The 18,570-nt window shown below is 38.7% G+C and overlaps 2 protein-coding genes across 3 annotated transcripts; one reads left to right on the forward strand and one right to left on the reverse strand.

Moving 5' to 3' along the window:
* Positions 1–1,311: 1,311 nt before the first annotated feature.
* On the reverse strand, positions 1,312–5,550 carry armt1 (acidic residue methyltransferase 1). 2 transcript variants are annotated; one of them, XM_015031283.1, is made up of 5 exons: positions 5,361–5,550; positions 4,421–4,526; positions 4,103–4,344; positions 3,679–3,844; positions 1,312–3,189 (listed from the first exon to the last, which is right to left on the reverse strand). In XM_015031283.1, exons 1-5 carry the CDS (start codon positions 5,417–5,419, stop codon positions 2,410–2,412), a joined length of 1,353 nt encoding a protein of 450 aa, XP_014886769.1. In that variant the 5' UTR covers positions 5,420–5,550; the 3' UTR covers positions 1,312–2,409. The 2 variants fall into 2 exon arrangements, with proteins under 2 accessions (XP_014886769.1, XP_014886770.1); XM_015031284.1 differs by having other exon boundaries at positions 4,103–4,299; positions 5,361–5,466.
* Positions 5,551–8,938: 3,388 nt separating this feature from the next.
* zbtb2b (zinc finger and BTB domain containing 2b) lies at positions 8,939–17,413 on the forward strand. The gene is made up of 3 exons (XM_015031287.1): positions 8,939–9,495; positions 13,689–13,869; positions 14,638–17,413. Exons 2-3 carry the CDS (start codon positions 13,697–13,699, stop codon positions 16,040–16,042), a joined length of 1,578 nt encoding a protein of 525 aa, XP_014886773.1. The 5' UTR covers positions 8,939–9,495; positions 13,689–13,696; the 3' UTR covers positions 16,043–17,413.
* Positions 17,414–18,570: the final 1,157 nt, after the last annotated feature.

Consider the following 18,570-nt stretch of genomic DNA (forward strand, 5'->3'; position numbering starts at 1 on the left):
TTCTAGCATTTGGCAAACTACAAATCTTTGGTTAAAAAAAAAGCAATGGTAATGTATGTTTTTCTTTTTTCCACTGTAAATTATCTGTTTTCAACTGCATTTTATGTTCAAAAGAGAAATTGTAGGGTTTGCTCCTTAAATGTTCAGGCATCAGATGTCAAGGCAAGTAAAAAAAAAGGTGAGTCAAGACGACTTTGAGAAATGTAATTTCTCTCTACAACAGGTTTTTAATCTGCAAGAATAAGAGATATGGTCAAACAAATATATATTGTTCAAGAACATAAAATGAGAAGTTCCTTCTTTTTAAATTCATACGCAAACAATGAACACCACATTGACAAAGTTTGACACTCAATTGTTAAGGAGCATATTTCTTGACTTACCCTTCCGATTTCCATGACAGGTCAAGTGGAAAACTAGCAGGTCTGATTATACATATTTTTGTGCAATTGCCCCGGAATAAACTTAAGACATCAGGAAACACAAAGGGTGGGAAATAAACGACCTAAAAGGCACAAAGATAAGTGACTTCTTGCAGTAATTGAACTTATTTTCATCTAAGGTCTCACTGACAAAGCAGACCTTTTATCTTTTAAAGAATATCAATCGTGATGCACATTTTAGTAGCAACTTACGGCGGTTTTGTCAAGTGGTCTCCAACCTGAACCCAGCCATGTAAAAGGTCAACAGGTGAGCAACAAACTGATGTGACACTCAATATTGAATGTGAACTGCATCGATTCAAACAGTGGGGTGAGAAAGTATTGCCCCCCCTTCAAATAACTGTCGCAAAAATGCTGTAGATATGTCTCAGATCATTAGACACATTTTATTCTCTCACTAAAGTGAATACAAAAAAAAAACATTTTTAAAAGATGACTATACAAACTAACCTGGCCCTATGTGGAAAATGAATAGCACCCCTTTTAAAGTCATGATTAACCACATTTTATTTTTTGAAAACTGAAGTCAATTTCCTTAGCTACATCCAGCTCAGATTACTGCAAATAGAGCTATTACTGAATCATTATTGGGAAATTTTTCATTATTATAAGAACCCACCATAATAGCAAACATTACGGTCAGGATCGCGGTTATTTTTTTATGTTAGTTCCATCAGAGCATCAGTACATAATTATTTGAAAATATGAAAAAATGCAATTAAAGTGCACTTTATTTTTAACACTAAATCTTCACTACTCAGCATGGTGAACTACAGTCACATATTGGATAATAGTGTTTTAATATCTTATATGCTGTGATGAAGCCCATCAGTAATTGCCAATAAAAATAATACAGTGACTTTTTAAATCCTGATCACATATCTTTATTGCAATAAGGATCACAACACATTGGGGAAAAAATTAAGTTCATTTTGTTCACCCCTCCCAACTGTCAGATCAGTGGAACCAGGTGATTGACTTAAATGTTTCAGAAAGTGCAGACTTACCAAAATTACTCCAAGAGTACATCGACAAATCATCCAGGAGGTCACAATATAATCCAGATCAACATCAGCACATTAGATAAAAAAAAATCTCCATGACCTCAAAGACATTTGGCAAAATATTCTGTAAACTGGAAGGAAAAACCAAACTTTCTTCAAGCTTTGTGTTCTGTTGAATCAGGGTTAAAATTATCAGCATTTCCAAACACTGCAGTTGGAGTTTGATGGTCTGCGGTTGACTTGTTGTTTGGAAGTTGTAAAAGCTGTCGTAATGCATAGATTAATTCTGCTCTCTACCAGAGTTTCAAGCCAAGATCATTCATTTTTGTCAATTAGTAAAGAGTATTTGTTTTTTTCCCTCCAAAACAGAAGCAGCACATTAAAGTCATCTCACTCCTACATCGTCCCTATACCCGCTTTTATTACCATCTACATTTATTCAACTGAGGAAACAAACCTTCCACAGTGCTAGATCAGTTAAATGATTTTCTTGTTTTGCAATTTGTGATGAATTAAAAAGAAAAATCACAAATAACCATTTTAATACCACCAACGTTGCAGCTTTAAGGTTAGATTTAATAAACCCAAAATATAATTTTAGGTTTTCTATTCTATTCTGCATAAACTGTAAACATTTTGACTTAATTCGAAGTGTAAGATACACAAGTTATCTGCAATGTAAACCGAAAGTGAGATATTAGCGATGTAGACAAATGTACAACCATTGGGAGCTGTAGTTCAACTTATAATTTGTTTAAAAGTTATGACATTTTACATATTAGATGGCATTGATATATACAGTCTGTTATTGTGCATTTCGTGAATAAGTTTGAAGTCCTTAAAAAGAACCTTTGATAACTTTGTCTCGTTATAGCTTAATGGCAGCACCTAATTTTGATGCTTTCTTACAGTAAAATCTGATAAAGTCCAGTCGTCCCAGTCAAATCCTGAGGTCATGCTTACTACTCCAACTTTGGGCCGTGGAATTGAATAACAGCGTACTTCCCATTGGTCATCCATGATGGGTCTTGGGTGCTCAGCTTCTCCCCCTGTCCCGGCTGCAGACCGACCTGCACATTGGCTTTGAGGGTTCTCAAACTGCATAGCGGTGCAGGCTCAAAACCTCTCAGCGCAGTACAGAAATCCACCGTGTGGCCCCATTCCCTGTCCCCAGTCAGCTTCCTGTAGTTGAGATCGCCTTTAAATAGCACCAGGTTTGCTTCCTGCAGGGTTGCGTACAGGTCGGGCGCATCAGCTGCCATGTCGCAGAACTCGTGGGGCTGCGTCCAGAAAGGATGGTCGTGATAGCTCCAAATACCCTCATTGAGATAGCTCTGCCACTGGTAGCCACTCTTACTCATCCACTTATGATTGGCTGCCATGGTCTGCCGGATGGTCCACTGGAAGTCGTTAGCTGTGACATCAGAGACGAACCACGGAAAGCATTTGCCGTGAAAATGAATGTGACGCACGAGGCCCGAAGACACCAGAAAATCTGCTAAGACTAAGTCAGTGACCAGCTCAAAGCCAGCATTGTCTAGCACAATGTCAACTCTGTCTGCAGTTTTTTGCCCTGACCCCTCCGGCCTTCTTGACGAAGTAAGAGTCAACCATACCATGTTGGAGTCATTCACCAAGATGAAAGACTGTAAGCTGGGGAGGGAATCTATTGGACTAGCCTTCTGGGAGTTCTCTTGACCAGCAGAGATGGAAAGATCACACTTGTTCCCCCAGAGAGAAACCTAGAGGAAGTCAAACAGAAAGCCATAAATCCATGTGATCCTTTTTCTTCTCACTCATTGTTGTGATTCTTTGTCAATGTTACATTATTTTTACCAGATAAAAAAAAGTGGGGTTTTGTAGGGGAAAAAACCCCTCTTCTATATACGGTATTTATGTTACCAGTATATCCTAAATACCGTACAGATCTATTACATTTATCTATTCTAACAACACAACCAGGTTAATGTTATAAAAGATTTCTTCATTTTAAAATGATTTATAAAATAGTGTAAAAAAATAGTGATATGCTTCACATTTAGAATATTTTGTTGAGTTAAGATGCAGTTTTAATTCAAAGCTGGGTGACCGTTACATTTATTTTTTGGTCATTCGTTTTCCGAAATATTTAATAATCATACATTTACATATTCTAATATTACTCATTCTTCTGTTAAATCAATTCCTCTTACTCTGCAGAGCACTTGATACTAACTGTTAAAAATACTGACCTGGAGCAGTTTGTTGAAATGTTCAGACAGCTGGTTCTCTGATAGCTTCTCCATGCTCTTCTGAACATCTCCCAGGTAAGTACACAAAGCCATCACAGCCTGCTGAGACTCAAAAAAACTTTGGGTCTTTCCCTCGTTAAAGACGTCAAAGTTGTTTATTGGAGGACTGAAAAAAAAAAAAAACACAACAACAATCAAAAGAAAATTTACTTCAAAATAAAATAAAATATAGCTAAATGCACAACAAAAAGGTGTATACATGGTTTTAGTCTCAAGGGAAAATACCCATTCCAAATAAAACCTTGTTAAAAATACACTTCTTTAATGACAAAGAAGCTTGTCGAACATATCTAACGTCAACGTTTTGGATCAGAAGACTTATGTAAAAAAAAAAAAAAAAAAAAAAAAGGAAAATCCTCCTCACTTCAGCCAGATTGCCTCTTGTATTCTCCTGTACATGTAGCACTCCACATACAACCAGGGCAACTTGAACCAGCTAACAAGCTCCTGGTCACCCAGCTGGCTCTGCTGTCTCTGCATGTACTGGTTCCAGGACTCTGTGTCTGACAAGCCGTCCATCAATTCCAGGAATGGCTTATCGGTTTGTAGCTCATTCCTCAGCTTAGACAGTAGAGATATTGCTTGTTTCTCCGCACTGATCCCCTCCTTTTCAAAGGAGAATAAACTTCTAAAACAACCCCTGTTAAACATTGAAAATGAACTGAACAAAAACATCTCTTACCTCACCATGTTCCTCAAAAAACTTGTTTTTGTTACGATGTATGGTGTCTATAGCTTTAGTCAAAATGGTTGGCATTCTGTCTCTTATAGTCAAGTAAGCAAATGACCTAAAGAAAAAAAAGACAAGTTACTCACAGAATTAGGTGCTGAATGAAGAGCCATTCATCTACATTTACTCTCCTCTAATCCACAACACTTAATCGAAATTGGACACATTTTTTTCTAATCTAGACTAATGTAAGACTATAAATCAATTTCAGTTCTTGAAATCTATATTTAACTGTAGAAGCCCCAAAAGATTTTAACAATATTTCTGGGCTTCTTAATCACCTTACATGCAGTCCAGCCTGAAGATCACAATACAGAGACAAGTAAAACCTAGACAGAATTATTTTATACAGAGACATTCTATAAAACAGTTTTCAATTCATTGAACCGTTTTGTAATTTGTGATAACTGAAAAAAAGTGCAATTAATAGGTTACAAGGGATACAGCTTGAGAGCATACCACTTAAAAGTGCTAAACATGGACAGAATAGTCCCAAACTGTTGGAATACTAATAAACTGTTTTTATTTGTAAAACCTTTCTTCAAAATGTGAAATTTGTGGGGCAAGACTGCCTTACATGGTGTCCAGCAGTCTTGAAACTACCCTTGGCATCAGATGACGGTAACAATTAAATTGGCTAATTATTTGGTAGTATATTAATACTTATACTTAATATAATAAGTCAAATCTCCAATACTGAAGTTGAATTAATTAAATGTGATGCTCATCTATAAACGCAGACACGGAGTAGCTCAAACAAGATATGTGTTAGCATTGAGCCACCGGTACAGCCTGGGACTCTGCTATCATATGACTATTGGTTAAATACATCATTATATTTTCCCACATTGTGAAACACACGAGAAAGTCATTCAATTAGCCATCAACATACCCCGTCACTTTGGCAGACAGTGAAGGAGGAACTCCGTAGCCAATTTGACCCGCCGCCATTGTTGTTGCAGAGGTAAGCAATTCAAATGTAAACTTTATTGACAACACTTACACGGACATTGCCAAAGTAACCAACTGAAACTTGTGAACAAGTTTTTTGCTTGTCTTTTAGACATAACCAGTAACAACGCTAAGCATCATTCTCTTCAGATTTTTTAAAAAGAAGAATCTGATATGTTTATATTGCTGTAGAGTCGTAGTGTTACGTTTGTTTTGAGTTAGTTGTGATGCTGCCATCTAGCGGCTAAAAAATAGACTGCAACTTCAACACTTCTTCAAAGACGACGTTGCCTTCACGTTCATAACAGGATTTTAGTTATTCTTTTAAAATGTGTTCGCTCTCGGGATGTCTCTTTTTGGAATTGTTACCGCACTGCGCATGTCAAGTTTGTTGTTTCCGGACGCAGCCAGAGCATCCTGGGTTGCCTGGAGCGACAGTTGTCATGGAGATATTGATTCGCCCTTTCAGAACAGGCCAGAATTCGAACCCCCCTGGGGTCAAATTAATGGATGCCAACTGCCGTTAAACTCTAAAAAGAACAAGGGGAGAGGGCCCCCCACGCTACCCCCAAGCACAACCCCCCACTCCCCAGGGCTCTTTGGCGGGAAAATAGGAGGGTTTAAGAGGCTATCTAGTGGGAAATAAATTATTCTTAAGTTAGTTTCAGTTAAGCAGTCCAATTAAATATTAATAGCATAATATATGATTGTGTAAGAGAGACAGAATATAGTTAATGTCACATGTGAATTCAGTTATCTTAGCTTGTAATTCTGTGTTTAACTGAGTTGGTGGAACTTGAAAGAGAAATGTAAATGTGCTGTACTGCCTGTTGTGATATAAAACACCTAACCTGTAAAATAGAGACTTGGGAGAGCATTAAGCCAAGAGGTCATATGAGGGATTGAAGGTCTGGATACAGGATAGGGCTTCCTCCAAGTTTGAAGGACATACCCAAGTGATTGGCCACAGTCACATTTTACAGGCTGCAAAGATCTATCCATTAATCCTGGCCGTGTTTTTTTCCCCCTCTCTCAGATCACTATAGGAACAAGCAGGCCCGTCGTCAGGATGCTGGGGTCCCTGAAAGCAGGAGTCCAGCTGCGTCCACCTCCGGTGTTCATCCACCACGGGCCTCCCATCCCCCCGCCGGGGCCCTGCCTGGCCGGATCTGTTTTTCTAAACCGAGAGAGGAGTGACTCACCACTCCGGTTTTAAAACAGGCCAAGGACGAGGGGGAGGGCAGCAGCACACGTTAAAAAGCCCTGTTTAAGCGGGCCGCTTTCAGCTCAGCACAGATGCACCAGGCCTGCTGGTTTTGCTGTCTGGAAAACTGTGCACTGGCACAAATGTGGCATTAAAAGTATTTATTGCAGAATATGTTGTTGATTTAAAAATCGATTACTGCAAGCCAAATCAGTTTAACGGAGATCAGAGATGGGATAGTCATGTGAAGGTCCAGTCAGGATCTCTTCAGAAAAAGCTGTTCTGAGAAACAGCACAAATTATTGAAGAGGTGCCGAATGAGCAAAGACGTGCAAAACTAAAACTAGTGATTACAATGTATTCACCTTTGTGACAAAACAGAAAGGTGGCCCAGTGATAAGATAGACAACAGTTTATCTGCTTCTTTCAATGAGCCCCTGCTGTGGGTCTTTCAGCAAACTAAACATGCTTTTGTTCATCTGTCTTTTCCCCCTACTACTCCTCCACTAGTGGCCTCTGTCAATGTTTTGCTTGTAACACGTGTATAGTACTTTATTTTAGGGCCCTATGCATGATATTGTTTGCCTCTTTTTATATTAGCAGGGTAGAAGCTGGAAAGATCCTTATGAGTTCTGCTTCACAGACTTTCTCCCCCCTCCTGTATCACCCATGTCCATTTACATAGAGTCTCCGCCCAACCTCCTCCTGCAGTGCATGCATTTTTACTAAGCTAGAACTTGCTTAGTCTGGTTCTTTTCCTATTAAGTAGAAATACTTTAAAGGTCTGGGGGGAAAAAAAGGCTGTTTACATTGTGACAACCTCAACCAACTTACTGATGACAACATCTGATGACAAAATATTGACACAAATCCAAAGTGCAGTTGTGAGAAGGTCCTCCTACACTTCCTGTGCCTCAGAATAGGCAACATGTGTGGTTTAGCTGAAGTTCTGTTCTTTGACACTCCTTTCCTCTACTGAAACCTGTTGCAGTGAAAAGGTGAATTTTCCACATAGTTAGTAATTTCACTGTTTTTAGCAGTCAGTATCTTTATTGTTCAATATTCACTGCCTATTTTCACATTAGTGTGAGTTATTTTTGGATTATGTTGAAACATGAACATCTTGTAATAAATCACCATGTCTGTATTAATTAAGCTTTTTAAATCACATTTACTAAAACTACCAACAACGCTCAAATCAATATTCATATACTTTCTGTGATTTTGATTGATATGTAGTAATGTTTCATATCTTTTACAAACTTCACAATGGAAACACATTGTAGAATCATTTGAAAGTAAAAAAAACAAACTAATAAAAATAAATTAGAATTTAGAATAAAGTAAATGGATGTGAAAGAATTGTACTCATTTGTTATGTCATCATACCCTCTTTTAGATGTGTTCTTACATAGGGTTAGTTGTGTGTTATTTTTAATAATGTATATTTTACCTTATTACATATTTTACTTTAAAAAAAGTTTCACATTTAGTTTTTTAACTAGAGGGTAAATGACTTAAAATGTTTCTCTTTAACCCTTTTACGGCCAAAATTATACATAGTAGAACTGTAAAATTGTGACTGGTTTTTATTTACTCTCTGTTGCTTTTGTGCTTTTTTTTACTTATTACATATGATGTATTTATTTTATGTGTCTTTGTTATGTGTCAAGTTTTATTCATTAACATTTGTTTGTCTTTTAATTATTTTTTACAGCAACTATGTCAGTCTTGCTGTTTTTAAAGTGCTTTATAAATAAACAGTCATGGTTGAAAAAAAAACCGCAATGATTGATGAGTTCTGCTGCTTTTTTTGAAACAACTTCAGTTTTCAGTTTCTCACATTTACTTAATATTACTGTGTTTATGACTGTGCAATAACAGTTTAGAAATCACAACAAAAATGCATGCCAAATTCCATTTGCCCTGATGGGATTGTAGTAAAAAGGTTAAACAGAATCAACAACTTGTAGGTATTTAGAGTTAGTGGTTTATTCATTATTAAATAACATCGGAATTGGTCACATTTTGAACAAGCAAGTTAGATCCCAAAGACAGGAAAACCTGGACAGGTACATGTCTAGTAATAGTTTTGTAACTTTTTATTATTTAGGGGACTTTAACCATCTATTAAAACTTAAAATAAGTATTTACGCTCTGTAATCCTAAATATCAGGCAATATTTTTATACCTGTAGAAAACATTTAAATCTGAGACACGACATATGCTGATTTTGCTATTTAAAAACATAAAAACTGAGTATAGAAGAAAATACTAAAATATCAAAGCTGTTATCTGGTTTACCTAACTTCATAACTGTTAATATTTTTGTTTAATAGATTCATAGATAAATGATATATAGACAAAAGTGAGTTTGTAATGTAAATTTTAAAAACGATCTGATATAGCTGGGACATATTAATTCTACCACCGCTCTATTGTTATATTGAGGCGCTGTTACCACTATACGCTGTGACTGTAGCGGTTGGATCTCGCCGGCTGTCAGAGAAAGAAACAGAAAAAATGGTTAGCAGGGCTTGGTGCCACGACGGTTACACAGTGCGGGAAATTAACGTTAACTCAACCGCCCCTTCAACGGATTTTTACAACGGCTGCTTTTTTCCCTCATCTCTCCCTACTCTCTCTCTCTGACTGTTTTCTTCTTTCTCCCCACTCGCAAGTCATGTGATTGTAACGTAAAACCCCTAACCGGAAAACACCGACGGACGACCCTCCGCCGCCAACGAATGCTGCGTTTACAAGGAACACAGTTGAAGCTGCAGCGAGCGCAGAGAGGACGGACGGCTGGGTCTCCGGTAGCAAACAAACAAGGGCGATACGGAGGAACTCCGGTGATTTCAGCAGAGCGCAAGTACGGTTGCCCAGCAGTACATTCATATGTGTTCGTTTAGCTAACACTGGTTCGTTATTTTTGCGGTTCGGTTTGTTTCTGGCTAACTGTAATTGTCACGGGGAAGTTAAAAGAAACGCGTTCGTGACCAGCCCCATCCCCCTTGCGTCTCGCGCTGTCTGTTCCTACGAGCGCGCGCGTGTGTTCGTGCATGTGTGTCCGTTTTCTCGCGCTAGCAACCACGAGAGACCGACGGAGTCCTCTTGTTTCAATGTGCTTCCCCACGATTATTCTTCGTGTGATTTTGCTGATATATTTTGTTTACCAGATAGAACTGTTTTATTCCTGCGTCATGTTTACCTTTCTCACACGCTTTCCTCTCAGGCGGTTCACTGTGTATTTTCAGAGTAACCGAACGTCTCACTACGGAAGCGACAGTTCCACGTGTCTACATCACAGCAGGGGCGGTGCTAGATCTTTACAAACAAGTTGGCAAAGACATGGCATTGTGGCAGCTTATTACACCATGTGATTTAAACTAGTGTCATTTAAGGCAACTCTGCAGTAGTCCTAATAAATTATGTAATCAGGCGCATATAGCAATCCCCAAGATACTGGTTATTTTCTAGACAAATTGTTTCAGATATGCCCAAAATGAATATGTCACGACTTCAGAAACCTTCTATGTTAAGTCAGTAATGACTAACAATTTTCCCTTTTATGTGGAATAAATTTAAACTTATGCTTGTTTATTTTTTCATGTATTACTATATATGTATTGTTGTAATTTTTCTTGTTAGCACTGTTGCTCTGAACAGACAAAGTTCCCTGGGTGCGATTCCCAACCATTAATGCGTGGTCTCTCTGTGGGCAGCCCAGCTTCATAGGTTGCCCTTAGGGTTGTTTGTGAAGAGATGTTTGTCGTGTTCGCCTTTGATGTGTGTCATGATACACTGGCAAACCAATCCAAGGTGTACCAGTTTCTGACAAAGACTGCTGGTGGTATGCAGGGATATGGAATGGATGGATGCTGTATAAGTGTTATTGTTAATTTTTTCATTTAACCTACAGTCTGCCATGGACTTGTTTAATTTTTCTGTAAATGTTAGACTGTATCAAGTGCTTATAGGCAGAGCAAAAGCAAAAATTTTCTGCTAATGTGATAATATGTAAATATGCACCAATCGGTCCACTAAAGATCACATACAAATTGGTACAATTTCCAGAAATCTGAAGATAATTCAATTAGTTATTTGCAGGTATAGACATCACGGAAATATTTTTAATATTCTTTGAAATGTAGCTTGATTCGATTAGGTCATATGAGGAATATCTGTGAAGAGTCATTTTTAAGTTGTATCACAGATCCTCAGTTTGATTTATGTCTGGTCGTTCTAACTCATGAATATACTTTGATCTGAATATTCAGTAATAGACTACCATAAAACAATGAAATATAACCCCAAAAATACCTTTTAGAATTAGTAAACAGCCCTGCAAAATAAAAGGCAAAAATATTTTGCTCAGCTAGAACTGAGACCCAATGAATGTGAAATGTTGTCACACTGGAATCCTCTTCCCTGCCTCAACTTTATTTCATTCTCTAACAGGATTTCTCCCAGTGTTAATTTTCCCATCAACTCTTACCAACTTCTCTGTCCCTTTGGGGAAAAAAAGCACATTCACAGCATGATGCTGCCACTGCCGTGTTTCACAATCATTTTTATTTTTGCTAAAAATGTGAAAGCCATGTATCAGTTTCCTGCCATTGCAAAATTATAAACTGCCTTTTTGTGGTTTTAACGCAACCAAATATGAATATGTTATAAAGGTAGACATATTTTTTGCGAGGTGTTGTTCAAATGGCGGAGCCATTATTTCATTTTTGATTGTGGTTTCTGTTTTGATACTGCAGTTAGAAATTAGAAGATGACCAAAAGCTTTCTGCAATAACAAATGAGAAAAACAATATTTGTCTGTAATTTTATCATTTAGCCCTTAGATCCGCTGTAGATCTGTGGACGACTTTTTAACTAAGTGCCTGATCAAAGCTTTTCTTTCTCCATTCTGGTGCTAAGACAGAACCTTGAAATTAATATTTAATGTTATTTAAGATATGATTAATCTCAATTGCTGCAAAGTGTGATTGTCATTTAAACCAGGAGGTACTGTTTGGTGCAATAGCAACTTGCTACTGAAATATGATCTTTATTTTAGGAGAAAACTTTGTGACCTTTACACAAACTATAATTAAAAATGACACACTAACCAAGCACCTACCATAGAAAACTAAGCAATGGAAAAATCAGTGATGTAATCGAATTAATATCTACTATCGTCTTGTGAAGCCAAAATAACTTATGCATGCTGTTTATTTCATTCTCTACAAAGGTTTGGTTTGAAGGCAGAGCGTTTAGAAGGACGTGTGAAAACAGCGTTTTAAACATTTGTACTGTACAACACGTATTTAGCTGGTGGTCTCCTTGGGCCACCAGCTAAATGCTTTCTGCACCTGCTGAAAGTGGTTTCTGTTGTCTCCCCTAAGCAGATGAGTAATCATATCAGATTTCAGTCAGTCTGCACTAACAGATCAAAATATTTGCGTCAACGTTATTATAGATACATCTTTTTACTAAGCTGTTCAGTTTAAAACATAAACCACAGCGTCAAATGGTATCAAGAATCTGTAATTTCTTCAGTTTTTTTTTTTTAAGCTTTAAATGCTTTTGTCTAATCAAGCTTAAATATACCTGAAGGAACATTCATAATGAGCAAAAGTAGAACAGTAGTTTTTAGCTTCTTAGTGTGTGTTGCTGTGGAAATCCACAAGTTTTCAGGTGGATGGTACCTTATGGTTTTTTTGGATTGAAGGTTTGCGGCAGATTTCTGATCGTTTTGAAGACTCGACACCGATGAAGTATCTGGTGCTGTCTGTCTCCAGACGTTTTATTTGTGCTGTTAGGGAGAAAGTGTCAGTGGAAGGAGAGTGACCCTTCCCATAGGCTGTTTTCATACTTCTCTTGAAGGGGGTAGAACCAGCTCTGCCTTGGAATGTGTGTCGACACCCATAACCCTGATCATGTGATGGCCTGGAGCCCTCTGGGTCCTTTGGTGACCTTTGGGGTCAGCAAAACTCATCTCATTGGTCAGCAGAATGCAGGCACCTCTGAAATGCCTCTTAAGGCTGACTTTGAGTGATTGGTGCTTCATCAAAGTAAATTCAGTTGAATTTCTAAAGTTTGTTTATGGTCAAAGCTGTGTAGATTATATTTTTAATCATACACATTTTTCTTTTAATTAAACTTCTTCCTAAATGTTTTGTGTCACACAGCTAATGATAATCTCTCTTTCACCAGAAGGAACTTATTAGTCTTAATTGTAGCTTGATTACTAGTATCAAGTATCGAGGTTTTAAAAAATTATCTTAATCATCTTAGTGAGAGTCCAAAGAATGCACCCCTTTTCCTACTTGTTGCTGTGCACTGCATATCAGCTGGCCGAAAGACAGCCAGCCTATAAACACATTAAGCAATGGAAAACTACAAATCAGTTTAGCATAGTTTTTCTTTATTGTTATGCATCAAATAATACATCTATTTAACATTATCATTTTATCTTTAAAAATGTATATAATATGTTATAGGTAGAAGTACCTGATTCATTTTGCTTTTAAATAAAGCTAATGCTCCCTAAGCGATTAGATAATTTTATACTTTGTGGTTTTCTATTTTGTATTTAAATATGGTGATATTTTGGTATTTTACTGAAGTTCATCATACTGTGACAATCTTTGACTGACCCATGCTTGATCTCTACTGTTTTTTTGTTTTTTTTGGTTTATATGACAATTTTATTCTCATGACTATCAGTAGAAGTCAGTTAAAGACTCGTGTGCATAAAATTTATGGTACTATAAAGGAGTCAGGTTGTTGGTTAAAGATATCTGGAATTCACAGTTAAATGAACTAATTCAAACAAAGGTGTTTTGTTTGACCAAACCCCTTTTGTTCCTCACTGTTACTGCTGTTTGATACAGAGTAGATATATAGCCTCCATTATCTCTAAGTGATTCTTTACAGCTGTGCTACGTTCCCCTTTGTGAGGTTGTTAGATCATCACTGACAGCTTGATCCTTTGTGGTCACAACAACCTCTCGTCTGCTGCTTGACGGGAAACTTATGGCTTCTTGTGTGTGTCTGTGTGTGTTTGTGCAGGTTGAAGAATGGAGTTGGCCAACCATGGTCTTATCCTGCTGCAACAGCTTAACGCTCAGAGGGAATTTGGCTTCCTGTGCGACTGCACTGTGGCTATTGGAGACGTCTTCTTCAAAGCCCACAAAGCGGTCCTCGCTGCCTTCTCCAACTACTTCAGAATGCTCTTTATTCACCAGGACAGGTAGGAATAAATGGGTCTTTCTCTGTGTGTATAAAGATAGAAAACAGAAGTTGATGCACCCTGGCCTGAGTCAGCTGTTTGTAAAACCACCTGCTCTGGACTGTTTTTTTTTTTAAAACCTTATAAGTTGACTTGTGAAGGAATTGGTTGCATTTATTTTATATTTTATTTAGGGATGTCAGGCTAAAAAGGACCTGAATACACACCACACTTTTTTAATCACAAAATTCCGCTAAAACTACTTAATTTTTTTTGTTGAGTTAGGACAAAATGATTTCATTTAAAACAGGGATGCACGATATATCGGCACTGACATCAGTATCGGTCGATATTAGTCAATTTTCGTTCTGATAAGTAAAATTGGGCCAATATTAATAATCAAGGTTTATTTCCATCTTGTTGCCATTTGTTTCAGGAGGGAGAAGGGACCATATCGGTCATGTGAAAGTGATGCAGAGCAGGATTAAGGGGAGTTTAATCGAAGCAGAGGAGCAGTGCTGGAGTCAAAAGGCGTCTGTGTGCCGCTGTCAGTCTCAGGATTCTCTTGCAAAAGACATTTTTAATCTCCCGGGGATTTTCCAAGTGAAATAAAGATTAGATGAAACGAAATGACAGAGGGACATGAAGTATTTATAATAATGGATATTGGCAACAACGACAATAGTAATAAAATATATCGATAACAGCCCAGATTTTTGAGTCGGCGCAACCCTAAGTTAAAACCCTCTAATCCTTTCCCACTATTCACTGTAATGTGTTTGGTTTCAGTGACTGCGTGCGTCTGAAGGCCGCTGACATCCAGCCAGATATCTTCAGCTATCTCCTCAACCTGATGTACACAGGCAAGCTCGCCCCCCAGCTGATAGACCCGGCGCGTCTCGAGCAGGGAGTCAGATTCCTCCACGCGTATCCGCTCCTGCAGGAGGCCAGCCAGTCGGTGTATTCCCACCCCGATCAGAGCATCAACCTCTCCACCTCGCTCTACGGCATACAGATATCCGACCAGCAGGTGGCGCTGTCAGCCAGAGTACCGGCTCGTCGACAGCTCTCCTCACCGTTTGACTTGGAGCAACTGAACTCGGAGGGGAAAGTGTCCTCACCCGCCACGGCGTCGTTCACAAACGCCCTATTGTCCAAGCAAGCTGCATCGCCCCCTGATATCGAGGCCTCAACCAGCAGCGCGAAGGCATCCGGTGAGGAGGGGGCAATGGACGTACTGAGCGCAGATGGTTCCTCCGCCACTGCGATCCTCCATGTAAAGCCGAGCATAATGAAGAGAAGTTCCTCCTTCAGGAAGTATTACTCGTGCCACCTCTGCAAGAGCAGATTCACCCAGAGAAGTCTGCTGAGAGAACATCTCCTGCACCACACACAGGCTCTCCAGCAGGCGGCGGCGGAGCCCAGCAAGGCGCCGCCGTCGCCCGCTGTGATCAGAGAGAACAGCATGTTGGCAGAGGGGGCTTCTAAAGGAATCAAGGCCGGCTCGAGCGCCTCGGCCACAGCTGTGGAGATCATCAGCGACAACGAACAAACTCCCGTCTCAGGCACCAACTCTGACTCTCCCCAAGCAGAGGTGTCCACCTCCACGTGGGGGGTGGGAGGGTTGAGCTCCCAGGCAGACACCCCGCCTCCGTCGGACATCGCGGACATCGACAACCTGGAGAACGCCGACCTGGACCGCGAAGTGAAGCGCAGGAAGTACGAGTGCTCCACGTGCGGACGCAAGTTCATTCAGAAGAGCCACTGGCGCGAGCACATGTACATCCACACGGGGAAGCCCTTCAAGTGCAGCGCGTGCGGGAAGAGCTTTTGCCGTGCCAACCAAGCCGCCCGCCATGTCTGCCTGAACCAGGGCGCCGACACCTACACCATGGTGGACCGGCAGAGCATGGAGCTCTGCGCTGCAGGGGAAGACAGCAACCAGATGGAGGCCATGTTCTTGGGCTCCTCGAAGCCTTACAAATGCAACATTTGTGCGACGACCTTCTCCAGCCCCGCTGAGGTGATCAAACACCTGTGCTTCTCCCAAGGGGGATTAGCAGGACTGCCGGGAAGCGCAGGTGCAGGCATGCTGCTGCAGCAAGAAGATGTCTCCAAAGATGAAGGCTCTGATTTGTCCAACTCTGGCACCCCACCAGAACCGATAAAGACTGAGGAGATCCTCGTAGAATAGCAGCCGAACTGTTTAACATGTTTGCCATCTAAATTATGGTTAAAATAGGTAAGCTAAAGAAAAATTTGTCAGGGTATGTTTGCTAGATATTCTTAACCTTTATTTCATGATAAAGTGCTTTAAATGTGTAGACCCTAAGAGTGCTAATTATAAAGATTTCTCTCGATACAATCATAAAAATTACACACACACACATTTCACTGAAAGGCTTTGGGTTAACCAACAATAAAACACTGATTTGTTATGCTGTAATAAACTCTTTGCGTGCAGCTTTCTGCGCTTTTTGACATAGGAAGAGGAAGCTGAGGCCGTCTAGAGTTGTTAGACATCAAGAGTTGCAAAACGCTGATAACTCCTCTGCTACTGCAGGGAATTTCCACATGGGCAGAAATCTAGACATAAACTGGCAGCTGCAAGCACACAGACCAGAGACAATCTGTGCTCGCTGTATTTGAACCGACTCTCAGTGTCCGTCTTCCATCCTCTGATGTCGGCTGAACAGAATAAATATGTTTATGTGACGCAACGACCATTCACCGCATCTTCCCCAGCACACGGCTACGTGTGTGTATGCCTCTGTGTTTAGTGGTGTCTTAGTGGGATTACCGCTCCTGTCTTTTATTCCTTGTCACACCGGACGGAGAAACAGGCTCGCGTTGTCTAAATTTATGCCACTTTGGTTTGTTTTCCTCACATTTGCCAGCCTTGTTATGTATTATATAACTCTTTGGTTACTAACACTGTAGCAACATGTTCCATCCAGACCCTCAATCTGAGGCTGTAGAATATTGTAAATCATGTGTGTTTTCATATAATTAATTTGAATCTATTTCTGGATCCCTTTTAAAGTTTATTTGATGTTTTTCTAATTTTATACACAGCGCTATATTCATAAAATGACAATATATTTGAAAAGATGTAAGATGACTAGTGGACTGATCGCTTCCAAAATCTTAACATGTGAAGGATATTGAATAAACTTGTGTTGAATTGTTAAGGAGGTTTTTCAAAGTCTTGCCAAATGTGTGCTAAAGGATATTTGTTGTGCTAAAAGGGAAATAGTTTCTTCTATATTTTAACGTTTTTTTTTTTGTTTTTTTTTTGTTTTTTGTGTTTGTATGTTTTTAGTTTCTGCCCATACGAGAATAAAAGTGTGATAGAAGGTTGCAACTTTTAGACAAACTTTGTAGAGGCCTGATTATTTCAGCTATCTGGACTGGAAGTCACATCTCAAAGAACAAGGTGGTTTACACATGTTTTGTTGGAATATAAAATGTGTTTTATTGATCTTCCATATCAGTTCTTGTGCTACTGATGACTAGAATTAGAGTTTTTTTTATACATGTTGAATAAATGAGAAGCTCACATTAATATATTGGGTATAATTTTTTAACATTATTTCATATGTATGCAGATAATCTAAAGCTGCCAAAGAGTTAATTTTTCCCTCTTACTTAAAATATTGTACCTTTTTTTTTCTTTATATTATAAATTTCTGCAAAATTTGATCTTTACTCCAGTAGCTAGACTGGCTTTGAGCTTCCCATTCATTCATATTACAATGTTTCATATTAAAATAATTAATTCTCTCTCTCTCTCTCTCTCTATATATATATATATATATATATATATATATATATATTGAAATTTCTTAAAAAAAGAGAGCTATTTTCCTTCTCTTTGATTCAGCAACTCTCAGTGATACTGGTGAAATGTATGTGTAAATTAAAACACACAAAGACATGTTTAATTAACAGGAAATAATTTTAAATGTCCTGCTTGAATAATGTTTAATTATAATACTTAATGTGGTAATTTTCGTTGTAATAGCTTTGATAATTTCTTTATCCCCTATTCTAATGCTAGAAATCTAAAGTTTGCAGGATTGAAATGTGATGCAGTTCACGCAGTCTGTCGTTAGATGGCGCTGTTTTCTTTTACTGTCCGCTCAGGTTGAAAGAGAAGGAAACCGTCAAAAATGAACAGTGATAGTTCACCAGCTGTTTCTATTTTACCATGAATCTGAATATTTTTTTTCCTTCACTTGCGAGCTGGCAGTGATTTTGCTCATTTCGAAACTGATCAAATTTCAATACTTCTGTCCCTTAATTTTCCAAACAAATGATCCACTGAAATATGCACACGTCATTGGAAATTCTCCATGTTCATTTTCAAAATTAATGTCTGTGCTCCATCTTTTTCTAAACAGCCAAACATCTCAGGAAGTTGAGAAGTTTGACTTCACTGTCAAGCTGTTGGTCATTAGATAAATAGTTTGGGACTATTGTAAAGAGTATGCAATGTAAACCTCTTCCTGGTGCCCATTTGACATCTACTGTGACGATTCTGTGTTCTCAGGAATGTAATTTTATCTGTTTGAAACGTTTTTTGGCCATGAAGAAAGAATAAAAACACGTCTTTACATAATAGTGATTTTGTGTCGTGACTGCCAACTTGCCAGTTGAGTTGCAAATGAGTAATTGTTGTAAAAATGCTTGTCTAATTCAAGAAGCAATAAAGAATCCAGA

This window comes from Poecilia latipinna, unplaced genomic scaffold (assembly GCF_001443285.1).
Source record: "Poecilia latipinna isolate Pla-1442-1.1 unplaced genomic scaffold, P_latipinna-1.0 Scaffold201, whole genome shotgun sequence".
Taxonomy (NCBI): Eukaryota; Metazoa; Chordata; class Actinopteri; order Cyprinodontiformes; family Poeciliidae; genus Poecilia; species Poecilia latipinna.

Coding starts and splice junctions, on each gene's coding strand:
- armt1 (XM_015031283.1), bottom strand. CDS start 5,419: ATGGCGGCGGGTCAAATTGGCTACGGAGTTCCTCCTTCACTGTCTGCC. Junction 4,527..5,360: donor CTGTCTGCCAAAGTGACGGG/GTATGTTGATGG, acceptor TTTTTTCTTTAG/GTCATTTGCTTACTTGACTA. Junction 3,190..3,678: donor ATTTCAACAAACTGCTCCAG/GTCAGTATTTTT, acceptor GACTTCCTCTAG/GTTTCTCTCTGGGGGAACAA.
- zbtb2b (XM_015031287.1), top strand. CDS start 13,697: ATGGAGTTGGCCAACCATGGTCTTATCCTGCTGCAACAGCTTAACGCT. Junction 13,870..14,637: donor CTCTTTATTCACCAGGACAG/GTAGGAATAAAT, acceptor GTTTGGTTTCAG/TGACTGCGTGCGTCTGAAGG.